This window comes from Ambystoma mexicanum, chromosome 6q (assembly GCF_040938575.1).
Source record: "Ambystoma mexicanum isolate Mex_15411 chromosome 6q, UKY_AmexF1_1, whole genome shotgun sequence".
NCBI classification, from domain to species: domain Eukaryota; kingdom Metazoa; phylum Chordata; class Amphibia; order Caudata; family Ambystomatidae; genus Ambystoma; species Ambystoma mexicanum.
In genome coordinates, this window is record NC_090937.1 from 1,045,613,407 (window position 1) to 1,045,632,019 (window position 18,613).

At 47.6% G+C, this 18,613-nt stretch overlaps 1 protein-coding gene across 5 annotated transcripts in view; it reads right to left on the reverse strand.

Moving 5' to 3' along the window:
* The window catches only part of MICU3 (mitochondrial calcium uptake family member 3), a 526,504-nt gene that overhangs the window by 330,378 nt on the left and 177,513 nt on the right, over nucleotides 1-18,613 (reverse strand). For all 5 annotated transcript variants that reach the window (XM_069631589.1, XM_069631591.1, XM_069631592.1 and 2 more), the window contains exon 4: nucleotides 1,277-1,355. In XM_069631589.1, the coding sequence (XP_069487690.1) occupies nucleotides 1,277-1,355 (79 nt within the window). The remainder of the gene's footprint in view (nucleotides 1-1,276; nucleotides 1,356-18,613) is intronic.

Consider the following 18,613-nt stretch of genomic DNA (forward strand, 5'->3'; position numbering starts at 1 on the left):
GACTTCAAAGGAGACTTCTCTTTTAAGATTAGACGTCCATAACGTGGCTGCCGCAGCTGCGGCCATGATCAAGCACGGAGCTCGTGTTCAGGTAATGATCGATGCGCACACTTTAACGCAGCTGGCGGTTATTTTTCCAGACATGAAAAACGTCACAGCTAAATAAATGAACAATTAAAAAAAATAATATCGAAACTGATAATGGGCACCAAAGTATTTTATCATGAGTCAGGTAAATATGTCTCGGGAGGATAGCTCAGAGGCAACGTGCTCGCCTTGGCAGCAAGACTACACGGAGCAACACAGGTCTGCGCTTAGAAACCTCTGGGTAATAAGCGCATTATAAATAACCTATCATATTATATCATATACTGGACAGACTATGAGCCTCATTAAGAGTTTGGCAGTGTGATAAAAAATGGTGATCATGATCACTCCGTTACCACTACATTACCACACCGTCGAACTACAGGTTTGGAGGTAAGGCAGAGGTAACTCCTCTAGCAGAATGCTGGAGGTAATTCCTCTGCCTTACCCCCCTCCAAAACAGGCAAATCGGTGGTATTACCGCCAGTACTAACACCGGCAAAATCCCCATGGCCTCCAGTTTATGGGGACTAACACTGCCTATCACCACTTGTAATGCTGCGGTAATACCGCCGAACCAAGTGGTGCTAACACGAATACCATGTGATGGTATCTTGGTGGTATTACTGCCGAGATACCACCAAACTCGTAATGAGGCTGTATGTGAAGTAGGTTTGTGGAGCTAGGTCCTCCCTTGGGCAGGTGGGAGCACTCAAAGAGCAACTCAATTCTACACATTGTAGTTGGCCGAATGAGTGCAACACCTCTACACCTGCGGCTAATTTGCTGGCACTCTCTCGCTCCTGATTTAAATATAGACTTTATTCAAAGTGTTTTGGAGTTTATTTGTAGGGGCTTTTCAGATAGCTCGAAATATGCCAAGAAAAGCGCTTTTCAGATAACACTCGATGTGTGTGTCCGTCTGTCTGTATAGGTCTGTGAAGGAGGGAGTGTGGGGGCTGTGGGGGTAATATTAGACAGGGAACTTTGGCCAAGTGCACACATCTGAATTAGAAACCAGGCCTAAGATTATATGGTTGGCAATGTATCCACTAGCCGAAATCAGCCCGCGTATTAAACGTCACTGAAAATTGGTAACATTGCATAGGAAAGTGTTTTTACAGTGGTTAACAACGTGTGAAGTGCAGTTCAAAGTGTGAAGGAGAAGAAAACAAAGGCCATCCCATACCTTTGTCCCTGAGGTTCCGGAACAGTTTTGAGGATCCTTTCCAAACTGGTGGAGTATCCAACAGCATCTGCGTTAACTCCTGCAACAATGGAATCCGAGTTAAAAATAATAATACATAAGTACAGAAAGTGCGCCATACGGTGTAGCTATGCACCAACAATAAAATGCATCAGTGTTAGGCCGCAATATTTTTTTAATTTTGTTCCCCATCAACTTATGGTTTATTTCGATGAGAAATGTGTGCCAAATATGGAGATGAGATGATGAGCTGATGCGCAGCCATTCAGCACAGGGGCTGCACTCACGGTGTTTGCTGCTTCCCTTCTGGGTGTTTGTCCTCCACAACCAAAGAACATGATCCTAAACCAGGAGACTTGGAGGACATGACGCATTCTCCATTGATGTCCCCTCACTGCTTTGGACGGCTCCATTTCAGCAAACAATGGCCTTCCGTCTCAGGAGCAGGAGAAAGTCTCACCTCCAGCAGTGTTTGTACCCCTGGGATAAACACACCAACACATCCTTAAAAAGGGGCGCTCCCACTTTTGGCACGGAGACACCCGGTTAGTGTGTTCATTCCTCACTTGCCGATTCATTACCATGACTCCCCGTTGGTACAAACTCGGTTCTTGACGGCTGGGTCGGGTCCATGCTGTGAGGATTTTCAAAATGTACACCTGTAGTGGACCATTGCTTTGTACTACACATGTTACGGATTCGAATTTTCAGTGGCCACCAGTGGCGTAACAAAATCGCCCCCCACCCCCGGCGAGCCATGATGAGGGGCACCCGCCCCAACTCTACAATGAATCATGGGTCGCGCCACACCCTGGTACCACGCTTGCGCAATACGGACCAACGTGCTGCTTCAGGGGTACGCCGCACACTGTACTAGGAGACAGAGCATATTTATGTTTTAATGCATTATACACCACACGTTCCTATTTATTTACGATTTGTAAAGCGCGAACTATGGCCCGAAGGAATCAAGGCGCTGGGAAGAGGCAGTTTAATAAACACAAGAAACCCACAGCATAGTGAACAGTAAGGGAACCAAAAGATGGGTCTTTCTGAGCTAAAATGGCTAAAAAGCTTGAGCGTTTGCAATTGTTTTGTAGGGTAACACCAAAAATCCCATACATGCAAGCCATCAACAATGCACATGAACATTAATGCTTTAATTAATGTAATGCATTGCTATTAAAAATGGCATGCCACAATGAAAACATGTCCAACTGGCTGCACATTATAAACCCAGTCAAGACACATAATAACATATTACAGTAAAGCATGCCAGGCCACATTTAGGCATACCTAGACTGGTTGCACCAAAATGCCAGTCGAAGCAATAACCCTTATCATGGTTGTTTTATTACAGATGCCCATAAAAATATATAATGCCACAGTAAGAAACGACTAGACTGGCAGCACCCAATCGCCAGACTAGCCAGCTAATTACACTTCGCAGGACTCCTTTATCAAAGATGCCCATTTAAAAAAGTCAAGCTAAACTAAGAAATGACTTGACTGGCTGCACCAAAATGCCTCTCTAGCCACTAATACCTCACATCATGCCTGCTTACCCTGGAGATAGATTACTGTTAAGATGGATTTCTGAACTATGTCCTGTAGGGCAGAGGTTCAGAAGGCCAGCCTAGTTTCTTGGAACAGGGTAACCTCTGGACAAGCCAGGCCAATCAGGGTAGCAATGGCGGCGGTCAAGACTAGGTCTCAAGAGGGGTGAAGGTGACTGAAAGCCCGCAATGAGCACACAAAGCAAGGACGCTTACAAATTACTCCAGACAGGTGTTATATTAAAAATATAGACACATTTATTACATGGGCTTTGTAACATCGACCATAGTAAAGAATCACGGTAAAACTCCAATAAACCAACACATCACAAGCAATACAATATATATACAAGACCAAGGGGTCTAAAGAATTAGAAGCACGAAATATGCAGACCACCTAGATGGGGAGGAAAACAGGCAGTGCAAGTAATCGTTAGACCCAGTTCGACATCAGAGGCCACCTAACTAGAAGGAAGTCCGAGCCCTACGAAGAGTGGAGCCTTGTGCTCAAAAGTACCTGCACACGCGGGTGACAACGGGCAAAGGGGAGTCTCTTCAGGGAAATCAGGCAGTTCAGAGAGGTGAACAAAACGATGATGAACAGATCCCTGCTACTTAAGCGCGGCCTCCACCTGTGGGCAGAAGCAGGGCGCGAGTGCGGAAAAGGGGTTGCTGTTTACGACAGCGATGGAGAGCCACAGGCTCCTGCGGGAGGGCGACCAGTTAGGGTATTGACTACTTAGCAGTCCCCGATGGAGGCAGACCCAGGCTTCTCCGGTTCCGTTTCGGTACTCGCAGGTTCAGATGCGATCAGCAGGATGTCTCGACACTGTGTAGATTCAGCGACAGCAGGAATCAGGGTCGAGGGTGTCCCAAATGCAGCGAACACGCACAGGTTTGTTACCACAGCAGGGCAACTCGGCAACCGCGTGTATTCCGGTCCCAAAGCACACGTCTCACTTCAGACCTGGGAACGCCAAGTGTACGAATCGTGTGAGAGTGCCGAGGACTCGGAATTTAGCAACAGCCAGACGGCGGTGACAGAGCAAGGTTCCTGTGTAGGCTGGTCAGTACACTGGATGGCCCAGGGACGCTCCCAAAGGCTTACGTACAGGATTTGGTGAAGATGCCGAGAATAGTTGTTCCCACTATTCTAAAGGGTCGAAGCGCCTTTGCAGACCTTCTCGTTCGATCAGAGGCCGAGTGGTCTCGCAGGACGACAGCAGTGCAGGGTGCCAAAACTTCAGCGGGTCACCAGTGATTCCTCGACTCAGCTTCTTAGTTGCAGGATACTTGGCTCCTTATTCTTTGTTCATGAGAACTCAGGAGATCGACATGGTAGTGGGGTTTTACGCCTCCTCTTAACCAGAGTTCCCTTCACGCCAAAACGGAGAGGGCCCAATGGGAGATCCGCTCACAAACACTCACACCATACGTGGACCTATCACGGACCACGGTGGTCCCAGGCATTCAGCACACTCTAGACTCTCTGGCACCCAGGATGTGTATTGGGAACAGACATCCCAGCCCACATCCTGGAGGCACACACAAGGCATGCAGAAGCCCGCGAAAGCGTTGTGTTTCGCGGGAAAGTGCATGACCAAATAAGGACTGCCCGGGGTCGGCTCGTCCTGGGGGAAGATGAAGGGGCAAGACGGTCAGCAGACAGGACAAAGAACCTCGTGGCATGGCCATTTTGGAGGCCAGGCCACCCATTTGGGCCAAATTCGGGAAGCGCGGTTAACATGGCAAAAAGGGGTTCAAAACACAAAGAAACGATAGCTGCCACCAGTCCCGTTCGTGACACACTTGCACATTTCATGATAAGTCCAGCGAGAGTTTCTAGGGCCGTTGGAATGACTAGAGACGCGGTAATGTAAGTTACGGTGCACTCTTGTTTCATGTTGCTCAAAAGCTGCAACATGAGGAAAGGACTAAGGGAAACGAAGTCTCCCGGTACTGACTGTCTTAAGGGCATGTCAGTTTCCCCGTAAGAATGGAACGAAAGCCCAGAGGAGTGCGGCGGAAGGCTGCGCTTCTCTGGCAAAGTCTAGATCAGGGTGTAAAACAACAGCAAAAAGTTTGGGGGTTGCCACATGGAAGGAAAATTACCTTCAATTATGAAATCTTTCCTAACAATTACCATTATGATTTATCGCACAATTGTCACCCCCCCACACATGACCTCTCCCTCCAACCCCCTGGCCCAAACCCCAAAATCAGCACATCGGCCCAGAATTACCTCCAAGTCCCTCTTCCTTTTTCCCAGTGCTAACGTATGAGGCACCTTGCCTAATAGATAAGTACTAGGACGAGGACGAATAGGGCTAGGAGTAATGAAGTTTAAAGGTAACTAAGCCAGGCATTACCTCCATGTCCCGCTACCTCATCCCAGTACTTGTGTATGAGGCAAGGTGCCTCATACACAAGTACTGGGACAAGGAAGAATGGGTCTACGAATAATAAAGATTACCAATAAGTAATCATGGCATTAAACACAAGCAGTGGCACAACACCATTGATCTGACTGGGCTTCAGTCATTTCCCCCACTCCCTGAAAGTTTGGGCTATGCTGACTCGACCTGGCTGACCTACAAAGCTGTCGCAGGACAGAACAGGACACAGCTGTTAAATGGTGCCTGTGTTTTGTCATTAATAAAAGGCCCAGCAATTTCTAATGTAAAGCATTTCACTGTTAGTTTTTAAGTATTTGAAATCGTAATGTGGGTTTAGTACTTGCATGCCAGCGGAGTGATTGGAGTGATTTGAAGGGTAGAGAGGGGACAGGATACCGCTCATTCTCACAGCAGTCCATAAATTGGTGCTTTCAGACTTAAAGGAGAGAGTTAACTGCTTGTAGCATTGAAGCTGCACTAGAATAGTCTCATTAGACTGCGTAAAGAAGTTAGACGCCCCCACACACATAGGTTTGCCTGTGTAGTTAGCGCCTCTCCCAACATTTGGAGGGTCACCCCCGAAACGTAGGTTATGTTGAGCCCCTGAACACACCAGTCACCAAACACATACACGTAAACCCAGCCACCCATTCATTTAAGTGTGCACCCTTTCACCGTAAAGGCACATTCAGGCAGCCACCCATACATTTAAGTGTGCACCCTTTCACCATACACTCACACAGGCATACGCAGGCCGCATCAGGCACTCTAATTAATGCACGTTACATTATATACATATATAAACACACACACACACACACACACACACACACACACACACACACACACACACTTACATGCACGCACACACATTTAAAGAAAATAAATGTTCTTACCTTTAATCCATTGGTCCACGGAACGAGACCTTCAGCTCCCTGCTTGTTCTCGTTATCTGCAGAGGATCTGGAGGCCTCTGTGTCATGGGGTGGATGGGAGCCTCATTACTTAAAAAATAAATGGTTTCCTTTTTAAGTCACTCTGACATCATAAAGAAATTATTTCTGTTACGGTGTAACAGAAACAATTTCTTTATGACGGCAGAGTGACTTAAAAAAGAAACTATTTCTTGTTTTTCAAATTTTTAATGTATTCATATTTTTACATTTTTAAAAATGTTTAGTCTGAGGGGCCCCCACTCAGGACATGTGCGGGCCCCCCGCACCACAGGGGCCCCCATTACACCAGTGGTATGTGGGATAGTTTGACCCTTTCCAATGTGCCCCACTGCATCACTGTACAAAGGGTGAAAGAAACAGCCCAAAATTGATGCGCTGACTCCTGTGCGCGCCAAAGTATGCAAAACTGCGTTTGGGTCACAACCAAGGAAAGGCTGCACACCCCTGCCACACACAGTCAATGGGGGGGGGGGTGAAACCAGAGTTATCACTGCAGGAGCATGCCAGTGGGCTTTGCCACATTCAACATGGAACAAAGCAGCAGAATTGGGCTAAAAACCGAAAATGCCTTTCAAAATGTTAGCTTTGCAACCTTCAAAAGTGCTGTTTTTGGCGCTAGATCCATTTATTTCCATTGAATTACTGATATTAAGAGGATACTACAAAGACTGCAAACAATCCCAGCAATGAAGGGAAGAACTGGTGCTGAATCAAAGGTATATGTACTGCATAGGAAAATCTGATTTAAAGGACTCAGTTTAAGGAACAAGTTACTTACCTGTAACTGTTGTTCTCCAGCATGGGTCTGGCATGGATTCACATGCTCATGAATATTCCCCGTCGTCAGGCTGGGAATCCTCGGTAAAGAAAAAATCAGTATCAGTTTTGTTTCTGATCTGTCTTTCTTAGTAGTAACCATCACTGGTCTCTGGGTCATACTGCCCCCAGCCAATTACTGCCCTCTCCCTAAGCCATGCCCCTGGCAGCCATCCTCAGATTTGGTAGCACGTAAAGTGGCAGTATGACCAAGTGAAGAGCCGCAGAGGGGAAGGAGGGAGGGTTCGCATGTGAATCCATGCCAGACCCATGCTGGAGAACAACAGTTACAGGTAAGTAACTTGTTCCTTCTCCAGCATGGGGTCTGGCATGGATTCACATGCTCATGAATATAAGAATACATAGCAGTACACACATGCACAACCACGGGAGGTGGCAAGGCTCAACATTAAGCATTACATAAAACTCAACATTAAGCATCTCTTACCTCCTAACCAGGCTCACCTTAAGCAAACAGGTTGCGCAGCACTGCCTGGCTGACTCTGGACTCCTCCCTGGAATCCCGGTCGATGCAGTAGAATCTCGTGAAGGTGTGTGTCGACCTCCACGTAGCAGCCCTGCAGATGTCCAGCAGGGGCACACCAGACAAGAACGCCGTGGTAGCAGTGATCGCTCTGGTCGAATGGGCTCTCAGACGACTGGGCAACGGTCAGTTTGCCAACCGATGACAGTGCATGATGCAGCCTTCGAGAGAGCCTTCCCTTGGTTCACAGGTCCAAAGTTCACAAACAGCTATGATGTCTTCCGAAAACTCTTCGCTCGGCCCACAGAGAACTTTAGCGCTCCAGCTACATCCAGCGAGTGCAAAGTCCTCTCGGCCGGCGACGAAGGTGACGGGAAAAAGACTGGTAACACCAAGGGCTCGTTGAGATGGAAGTCCGACGGCACCTTGGGCATGAAGGAGGGGTGCGTCCTCAGCACCACCCTCGTCTCGTGGAAAGTCAAGTATGGAGGCTTGCAGGATAGGGCCTGAATCTCTCCCACGTGTCGTGCAGAGGTGATGGCCACAAGGAATGCTGTCTTCCACGACAGGAACTTCAACGGAGCCGTAGGCAAGGGCTCGAATGGCGGGCCCATGAGCCTGGTCAGCACCACGTTGAGCTCCCACGCCGGGGCTGGAGCCTTCACCGGCGGGAACGATCGGAAAAGTCCTTTCATAAACTCCTTCACCAGGCGATGAGACCACAGGGACGACTGTCCTGCAGTTCTGGTTTATCGGGAAATCGTTGCCAGTTGTATCTTGATGGAAGCATGAGCTAGTCCAGCTTTGGCCAGCAACAGTAAGTAATTCCACTTGTGTCCGTAGCACTTGAGAGTTGAGGACGCCCTGGCCTTTGCAAGAACCTCTCTGCAGTCAGCCGGGATATCATACCCTCCAAACTCTAGTGCTGCAGGAGCCAGGCCTGCAAGTTCAGCGACTCCTAGTCGTGATGAAGAATGGCGCCTCCTTCTCTGGAGAGAAGATCTGCGTCCATCGACAGTTTGACTGGTGGGGAAGCTGACAAGTCCAGAAGGTCCGGGAACCATATCTGTCTCGGCCACGCCAGTGCAACGAGGATCATCCTGCACCGGGACCTCTTGAGTTGGTTGATGAGCCTGAGCAGCAACGGCAACGGAGGGAACGCATACAGGAACAGGCCGTCCCAGGGGAACGAGAAAGCATCGCCCATGCTCCTCGGCTGGGGGAACCTGCTGGCGAACCTCTGGCACTTGGAGTTCGTCGCCGTCGCAAACAGGTCGATTTGGGGTTTGCCCCATCGCCGGAAGAGTTGATCCACTTGATCCTGGTGTAGTTCCCACTCGTGGCACGAGCGCAGCTCCCTGCTGAATGAGTCGGCGATGGTGTTTTTTATCGCTGCTAGATGAAAAGGTACCAGAAACATCCCCTGGGCAACGGCCCAGTACCACAGATCCTGGGCTTCTTTGGACAGGGCTGGGGATCTGGTTCCTCCCTGCTTCCGGATGTAGAACATCGTGGCGGTGTTGTCGGTGAAGATCCTCACCACCTTGCCCTTGAGGGACGGGAGGAATGACTTGAGGGCCCAGCATGTTGATGTGGAGCGGCCTCTCCTCCGGGAGCCACAGGCCTCTCGCATGAAGATCTCCGGTGTGCGTTCCCCACCCCTCCAGGGAGGCATCCATCGTCACCTGGTATGCTGGGGTCTGAAAGTCTGTGCCCGCTGCGAGAGGCGTGCGGGTGCCCCACCATCGAATTGCTTGGCGGAATACTTCATTGAGCGAGATCTTGTCCTCAAAGCTGTCCGTCGCTTGCATCCAACGGGCGTCGAGGAACTCCTGCAGAGGACACATCTGAAGCCTGCACAGGCACACCAGATAGAGGCAAGAGGACATCATCCCGAGAAGGGACTTGATGGACCTCACGCTGGCCATGTCCATGGCCAGCAGACGCTGTACCTTGCCCAGGATGGCCTGCGTTCTTTCCTCCGACGGCGAGTCCAACTGCGCTAGCGTATCGAGTTTGTCTCCCAGAAACAGCATGACCTGCGATGGAACCAGGTGGGATTTGGGGAAGTTGATGGAGAATCCCAGGTCTGTGAGCAGCTGGACGGTCTTTGCTGTGTGTTCGACAGTGAGTTCCCTTGTCCCTACTCGGATGAGCCAGTCGTCCAGGTAGGGGTAGATGTGGACCCCCTGCAGGCGCAGCCGCGCCGCCACTGGTGCTAGGCACTTGGTGAACACCCTGGGCGCCGACTTCAATCCGAATGGGAGGGCCATGAACTGGTAGTGCCGCCCTTGGACTACGAACCTGAGAAACTTTCGGTGTCCTTTTAGGATGGGGATGTGAAAGTACGCATCCTCCAAATCCAACGACGATAGGAAGTCGCATTCCTCCAGCTGGCCCAGCACCTGCTGGAGGGTGACCACCCGGAACTTCTGTGCCTTGATGTATTTGTTTAGCCGACGCAAGTCCAGGATGGGACGCCAACCTCCTGTCTTCTTTCTGACGAGGAAGTATCTTGAGTATACTCCGGAGCCCCGGATCCTCTTTGGGACGAGCTCGATGGCTCCTTTCTTGAGCATCGCCCTTACCTCTAACAGCAGTTGAGGGATGTGGTTTTCCTTCCTGGCCACAGGAGGAATTCGGGGGCACTTCTTTAGAAATTCCAGAGTGTGCCCGTGGGCCAGGGCATCCAGCACCCAACGGTCAGTGGAGATGGACTCCCACACGCTGACGAACCTCATCAGCCGGCCTCTCACCGGGGTGCTTCGGTGGGGGCCTGACGCGATGGCCGGTTCAGTCTTGCTTGGAAGCGGCCTTACCGCTGTGGCCTCCCTGGCGACGACGGCGAGATCCACTTGCTTTGCCTCGTCCCCGGTAAGCTTCTTGCAACGAGGAGCGGGCCGCCTGACGGTACCACGAGGAGCCGCAGCCGAATCCTTTGGAGGCACCTTGCTTACCTCTGGGGTTCCGAAAGGGCGGCCTCTGTTGCTGCAGAACTCCCAAGGCCCGAGCCGTCTCCATGTCGGTCTTGATGGCCTGCAGTGACTCATCCACTGTCTTTCTGAACAGATTGTTCCTGTCGAAGGGCATGTCCAAAACCTTGGCTTGCAAGTCTTGGTGGAAATCCGTCGCCTTGAGCCACCCCCGTCCGTCGAAGGCAAACGCTGTTGCCCAACTGGCAGAAACCGGTGTCGGCAATGTCCGTGGCCACAGTTATGGAGTGGTCCAACGCCACCTCACCCTCCTGTAGGATCGCCTGGGCCTCTGCCCTCTTGTCGTCTGGGAGGAAGTCCAACAGGGGGGCAATCTTGTACCACAACTCCCTGTCGTAGCGGGCCACAATCACTAGGGCGTTGGCCGCCTTAATCATCGTCGCCGCCGACTAGATGACTCGTCGTACCATTGCATCTAGTTTCTTTCCCTTGCCGTCCGGTGGGGAAGTTGAAGTTGAAGCCCAAGCCCCACCGCTTTCTTCTTGGCCACTGCCGAGACGACCGAATCCGGGGTCGGTTGTGCTCTAAGGCACAAAGGGGCGCAGTTGGGGACCCGGTACTTCTTCTCGTACTGGTCCCTTTTGGCAGGCGCCATGGACGGGTTCTTCAGGAGAGCAAGACCCTTGTCCCAGATGTCATCCAGCAACGGCACCGCGAGGACCGTCTTCCTCTTGGCCTTGCGCCATTGGTAGAGGAAGCCTTCCTTCTTCTTTTCTTTGTGGCAGAGCTGAAAAAGCTTGGATGCCCTGGCAATCATGGTGTGGAAGGAGCCAATTTCGTTGGGCGGAGACGCCCGAGGAATTGGAGACGGGAGGTCAGTCCCGTCATCGCCGCCGTCGTCAGCCGTCCCTGTCGTGGCTGTGTCTGTTCCCGTGTCATCCCTCGGGACCGGGGAAGGCGACAAAGGCTGAGAAGGCCGTGAGGGCTGAAGGGGAGCCGGATGAATCCTCCTCCTCTTGTTTCGAGGGCTTCCCAACGGACCCGGTTCAGCTGGGTCATCCATCGGGGGTAGGGGCCGTCTCGTCCTTATCTCCGTGCATAAGGCTTGGATTGCTGTCAAAATGGCCGCCGAGTTGTCTTGTGGCTCGGGCTGTGACGGGCATGCCGGGAGCAGCGGTTGTTCCTCCTCCAAGGTAACCTCTTCGTCGCCACCCTCGCTCTCGTTGTCCCCCTCTTCAGGATCCCCTCTTTTTCCACTGGGGTCTTCTCAATGGTCTTAAAAGAGGATTCCCTCCACAGAGGTAGGGAAACTCTGGGCCCTGAGGTCGTATCCACTGGGATAGCCTCCACAGGCTTTGCCAGGGCCGCAGCAACTCCCTCAATCGAGGCCTTGGCCGGTATCAAGGCCTTCACCACCTTGGGTGTGCTTGAGGCCTTCATCTTAGGGGGAGGGTTACCGCTTCGCTCCCCTCCGGCCTGTTCCTTCGAGATCGACCGTGGCCTCTCCAGAAGCTTAGCCGGGTTCTTGGGTTTTCTCTTCCCCGAGCCAGAGCGTTGGCTCGCGGTTGATGTCGTCGGTGAAGGTGCACCCTGCCTGGCAGCCGAGGAGCCCGACCGTTCGGCGCTCCCGGTGCCTGCGGACTTACAGTGCTTTGCCTTCTGTTGGGCCCCCATTGCCGGGGCGCCCTCACAGGACTTAGAAGACCGCTCGGACTTCTTCTTCTCACGTGATGGGCTCTTGCCTTCCAGCCAGTTGGAGAGACGGGTCTGACGATCCCTCATAGTCCAATCCGACATGTTCATGCAAAACGCACAGTCCTTCTCCACATGCGTTTTGTCCTTGTGGAGGCAGTAAAGGCATTTCAAATGTTCGTCCTCCTTGAACACATTTTGTAGGTTGCATCCAGGGCAGATCCTGAACAGTTTGCCGGGAGTCGAGCTTCCCTTCTCCTGGGCCATGTTCTTCTCGTCCGCGAGGTAGGCCTCAGGAACTTCTGGAATCCTCCAAGAAGCTTAACTCGACGAAAACTTCACCCTTGAGCGGCGTAGATAAATCCGAAATGGGTCCCCGTTGATCGGAAGTAGAAACGGTGGAGCTTGAGGCTCGATTAAACCGAAAAATGAGATAAATCTCTTTGAAAAAGCACAAAATGCAGTAAAAGCTCGAGAGCTATAGCACGAGGACTCCCAACACTTGAATGTGCGGTAACAATCTGAGGATGGCTGCCAGGGGCGGGGCTTAGGGAGAGGGCAGTCATTGTCTGTGGGCAGTATGACCCAGAGACCAGTGATTGGTTACTACTAAGAAAGACAGATCAGAAACGAAACTGATACTGATTTTTTCTTTACCGAGGATTCCCAGCCTGATGACGGGGAATATTCATGAGCATGTGAATCCATGCCAGACCCCATGCTGGAGAATGTGCTTTTTCAGGAATGAAGTGCAAAATCGCCTGTTTTGAAAGCATGTTCTTGTTTAAAGGTTTAATTCTTTCAAAATTATTAAGGATTGCTAATGTAAAAATCCACTTATAAACTGTGTTCATTTTTATATGTTTTATTGAAAGATGTAGGTAAAACTTAAAATAACCCAGCTTGGAGTTAATTAACTATAAAAAAATAAAAATAAAAATAATAATTTTGCTTAACAGTCCTCAGCCTGGGAAAGGGTGACACTTCAGGTTGACCCGTCACTGTTGGCAGGAAGGCCTAATTGCTGTGAGGAGGCCTCGCATACTCAGAGCAAAGGACCTCATTAGACATTCGTCTTTGCCCCAAGCAGAGACAATAGAAGGCTTGACCACTTATCCCCCCAGGGGAGGGGCAGGATGCTGGTAGAGGCTTCTTAGTGAACTTCAAAGGACTGGCCATTTGCTCACATTTATGAAGGAAGAAAAAAAAACCTGACTTGTGATTTTGGAGTTAATTTGCTTATTTTGCCACAGAACTTCATGACATTTAACCTGGCAGCAAAAATAAGTAAAGGAATGAAAAGTGCATACATTGAAATCTGAATTTATGATAGACATTTGAAGACTTGGTAGAATTTCTTACTGTGTAAGGAACTGAAGTTACGCAAAAAGACTAATTGCGCCAAAAATATTAATGCTGCAAATCTAATATTGTGTACCCATGTTCTAAGGGGGATTGCACATATATGTACCGAATTAGGAATTGTTAGACCAAACCTTTATGATCAAAATTGACAACTTTTAAATAGAAAGACAATACCAGGTCTCACCGATTTGGGAGTAGGATGTAAAGGTAACACACAAAATATAAAATGTATGTGTCCGATTTTATTAGAGGGCATAATTATATAAATATGTATTTGTGGGAAAGTTACATTTTGGTCCAAATAACTATGGGAGGTTCCCAAGTCATATCATAAAATATGACAACCCTTTCTGTCATCCAACCAGCAAAATGCAAGGCGGGACCTGTGCCTTTGACCAATCATAGTCTTGTGGGTGTGGGTTGTAAGTCTGCCCCTACCATAAACTTAGTGATGTCACTTGGCAGGATAAATAGAGGAACCTCACAATACACAGACACACACTGATTCCTGACTACATCCTGATTTCCGCGTGACACCTTGTTCCCGAATTCTCCATCTTGTCCTTATCTAGACTACTTTGCAAAACCAAGGCCATCCCAAAACTTAAGGGAAATAATTCTGATTCAGTCTGTTTTGCTATCATTAATGCTTGCCTGCTGAAACTCGCCATCCCACTGATCTACAGTGTCCAGCAACCAGAAGGGCCAATCCAATCCAGTCCAGACCAGTCTGAAGTACCAGTCCAATTGACCAGAACCTGCTGCCTGTAGACCCGATCCGTGATGACCAGAACCTGACGGTCCAATCAATCTTAAATTACAGTGGACTGTAAGTATCATTAGGAATCCTAGCACCCCATAATATATTTGCCTTGTCATATCCCAATCTATAACCCATCCTCTCTTTAATTTAAGAACTTGTACTAGTGTCACACCAGTCTTGAAACCTTGCTTTGATTTCTTGTGCTAGTGATAATTTCTTCAAAATCCTTTTGTCTTGTGAAATCCCAAACCCTTACAATCATCCCACGGGTAATCTGACCAAGGCGCACATGGAGGTGCTGGGGTTGGTTTCTGCAGACCACTCTGGAGCTTACTGTTTTTCAAACTGGTAACCAGTCAGAGTACTCTAGTGTAGAGCAGATTGTCATTATAAAAACTGATTTCTGTGTACTTTTTCGGCCCTTTATATTCAAAAACACCTCTCATTCAAACTTGCATAAATTCCCCAATTTTATAACTAGAGACTTAATTTCAACTCTGATTTAAACCTAAGACCTGTAGCTACACCCACAACCAAAAACCGCATCCAGGAATAGTATATTTGACCCGTTGTTATTACAAATCTCATAGTGAAAATGAGGCGGGAGTTCGCAATTTTTCAAATGTTTTACACGTTTGTTTTCCCATTCAAAGTATTTCCAAACTTCCATTCTGATTTAAAGAAGTGTGTACTGTTGTTCATATTATAGCTTATGTTTGTTAGGGTCTTTGTAGTGTTGCTCCCATAGGAACATATATCAATTTAAGGATTTTTGCACACTTTTCAATGTTTTTCTCAGCCATTTTCAACTGTCATTTTAAAAGTGTAAAAGTTCCAAAAACGTTTTCTCTCTTGTTTGAGGAGGGAAGATTGGATTCAAAACCTGTACACTATTCTTTATTCCTGAATACCTGCTGCTTACTTACATATGTGTATAATTGCTTCTGTGTGAGTTGAGAAATTTGCAGGGGGAAATCTTAACATAAGCGCTATCTTTTCAACAAGCCAAAACTGTCTTTTCCTTGTATTTTATATTCTGTGTTGCTATAAGTGAATTCAGCTGCCTTACATACTTTCTGATGTGTATTATCACCACATTGGTGATTGCTGCCCAATATATTAAAACTTGTGTTTGATTTGAATTTTAAATAAATAAATAAATAAATAAATAAATAAATAAATAAATAAATAAATAAATATTACCTTTACCAACCAGCCTGATTCCTGGTTCATTGTGACCTGGGGGTAATTTGAGGAGGGGTGTGATATGAGTGGTATATCACTCAGAATATTGAACCTATAGACACAATAAATAAGAATTTAATTTGTGTATTGCATGCTAGGCTGAGACCCGGGTGTATTGCCGGATTGAAATCCTTAACAGGTACCCACGTTGTTTAATGACAGCTGAGGACTAAACCCATTTCCACCTCTAAGGATTAACTATGATATGCATTTCATTTTCCAGATGTATATAAATTTGTGTCCAAGTAAAGGCACATTCTTACAAAATAATGGAAGCATTATGATATGTTATATAGTCTCGCAGCACCTACGCTTGGCAGTGGAGAGGTGGCACTGTTCGCCCATTACGGGTATCCCAAACTTAGTTTGCTGGAGGAAGAAAATGAGCGTGGGGAGGCAACAGGATGGGAAAGTGGGAAATAGATGCTACAGATACAGAGAGTGAAGGATGCAGTTAAGGAAGATTTATTTCTGAAAGCATGGATGCATGTCAGACCTGTTGGGTGGGCCCCAGGTCTACAATGGGCAGGAAGCGGATATGTTCTGAAGTGTTGCAATAATTGAGTTGTACTTCCCAGGCGTATTTGGAGATTTGCAACTACGTACACAATGTAATGTTGAATGCATGAGGGCTTGAGAGGGTCTCGGCAGTCATGGAAGTTTGGTGGCTTCTTTACCTAGGTATCTCTATAAGTTGTACCCCAAATCAAACTCAAGAATGTTAATTCTGTGACTGCCAATCCTGAACCAAGAGTGGGGTAGTCCAGAATAGAATATGCATAAAGGTCAATGTTGTTGGTAAAAAAAGGTAAGGGAATGGGGTGAACAAAGCAGTACAGTAAAGTTGAAAAAGCCTGACACTATGATGCCAAAAAGATCAATATTAAGAGTTTGTTCCATGTCACGTCATGCTAGACTTTATTTTACTTCATGAGGAAGCAGGATGATGCCATGTGCATAACTGCACTGTCTAAATCGTGCAACAAGAATGACATCTATGTCAGACATGGAGCCCGAAGAGTGAAGACAAAGTAACAACAGATCATACAGAAAGTGGTGGCTTCTCATTAAGGGCAGCCGTGATCTGTCACACTATCCCTAAATCCACAGAGACAAAATGCTCTTTATATGCCAGATCAACCAAGTTCGTATCTGCTGGCCCTGTTCTCTTAACTGTGTATCTTACCAGGCTATCGGCTACCTTTCTTTGTTGGCAATGGAATCCCATGTCCGCTTGTAGAGCTGACTTTGAGAACGGTACATGAGCCGCATCCAGAATTTTCACTTGTCGATTCAGATAGCCATGTTTCTATCCAGCACCGATATTTCTGCACTGTATGCCTCCTCTTCCAAGTGGTTGTTGTGTTCATTCACAAACCCTATTAGGGCTCTGGTAACTACCCTCATTTCCTTAGTGTTGCGGTCATGCGTGGTTTCCCAGAGAGACTGGCCGAGATTGATACACACTGGTATGAGAAGGAATTCACATGTTTAAATCATTCCCCCTCCAAATTAACTGATTTTCGTCTTTTCTTCACTTTTGCTGGTTCGGTATCATGATCCTTGATTTTGCTTTGTTGAGAACTAAAGAGTTTGATTTACAGTAATTTGACACAACCTTTATTTGGGCTGTCAATGATTTTGGAGTCCTGGCGATAAGAACAGTCGTCTGTGTATAGCAACTGCAAACGGGTTTACCAGCAATATAGGCAACATCACTCGACACAGTCAGTAAGTACTTCAGAGGCCATGTCATTTATATATAAGCAAAAAAAGAATTGGGGCCAATAAGCATCCTTGTTTCACTCCTCTTGTGATTATTGGGCTCTTAAGTTGTCGCTAATAACAAAACAAACCTGCATGGTTGTCTTTGAGCAGAGGGCCATAATAATTTGTAAAAGATTTTAACCATGCCCATTTCTTCTAATTTGGCCTCAAGTCTCCCTCTCATGAGATCGAAAGTAGAGGAAATATTTAGAAAAGCCAAATATTTCTTTTGCAAAGGCATTTTTTTGGGCCAGGTGCATCATGGTAAAGACTTAATTAATCGAAGAGCGGCCATGCCTAAAGCATCCCAAGGCCATTTTCCAATTATTTACTTTTATGAGAATATTTGCCTAGAAATCTTACAGTCTATATCTATTAGAATGATGCCCTGTATGAAGATGATGAATTTGTTGGGCCTTTTTATGCAATTGGTTTATGATTGAGTTGAACCATGAATCTGGGTAGATGCCACTTATGAAAATGGTAAAAATGGCTTTAAACTTCTATGCCCAACATTTTCTTGACGAGATCATGTTTGTTCCCAGTACTATTCCCTTTGAAAGATAGTTAATAGCCTTCTCAACTCTTTCGGAAGTGAAAAGGTTAAAACGAAAATCTATAACTGCGGGTTGATCATTTCTTCCATGTACCTTCCATTTAGAAGTGGGCACTTATTATATAAAACCCCTGAAATTCAGCAATCACATTTTAAGTAAGTCCATCTTAACTATGTGCCCCCTGTTACACAGCTTATGAACACAATGATGACATGATTGGTGGCATCACCAATTACATAATAAATGACATCAAAAATGAGATTCATAATTACAACAAATGTGACATTACTGATTAAATAATTTTTTGACCTCTTGATACACATTATTGTGTTAAGTACCCGTTCCATGGGCTATACCCTGGGTGTAACTGCCCCGCGACGTTACTCCTGCATACCCCATGGAATGGGTACTTAACACTATGAGCACCCATTCCACAGACTGGAAAGGGGCTAATTAAAAGAATTTTCTTTTCGTGACCAGTCACCTAGCGATGTTCTCTTCACAGAAAAAACATACTGCACAAAGATGGCCACCATTGTTTGTGAAGGCAGGGCTCCGTACAGAGCCCCTCTTCCATTTCCATGGCAGCATCACAGAGTGGAGGGGAGCGGAGTAATGAGGTAAGTGGGGAGGGGAGTTTGTTAAAAAGTGGGCATACAGGGGAAGATGACAGGCGGGGAACCGGCGATCAGGCAGCTTGGAACGTGGTCTAAATCGGCAGTATAAGCACACGATCCTAGCCTCCTGATTGGCTGGCACAGCCGCCAAGGGTTCTAATCTATTTTATTA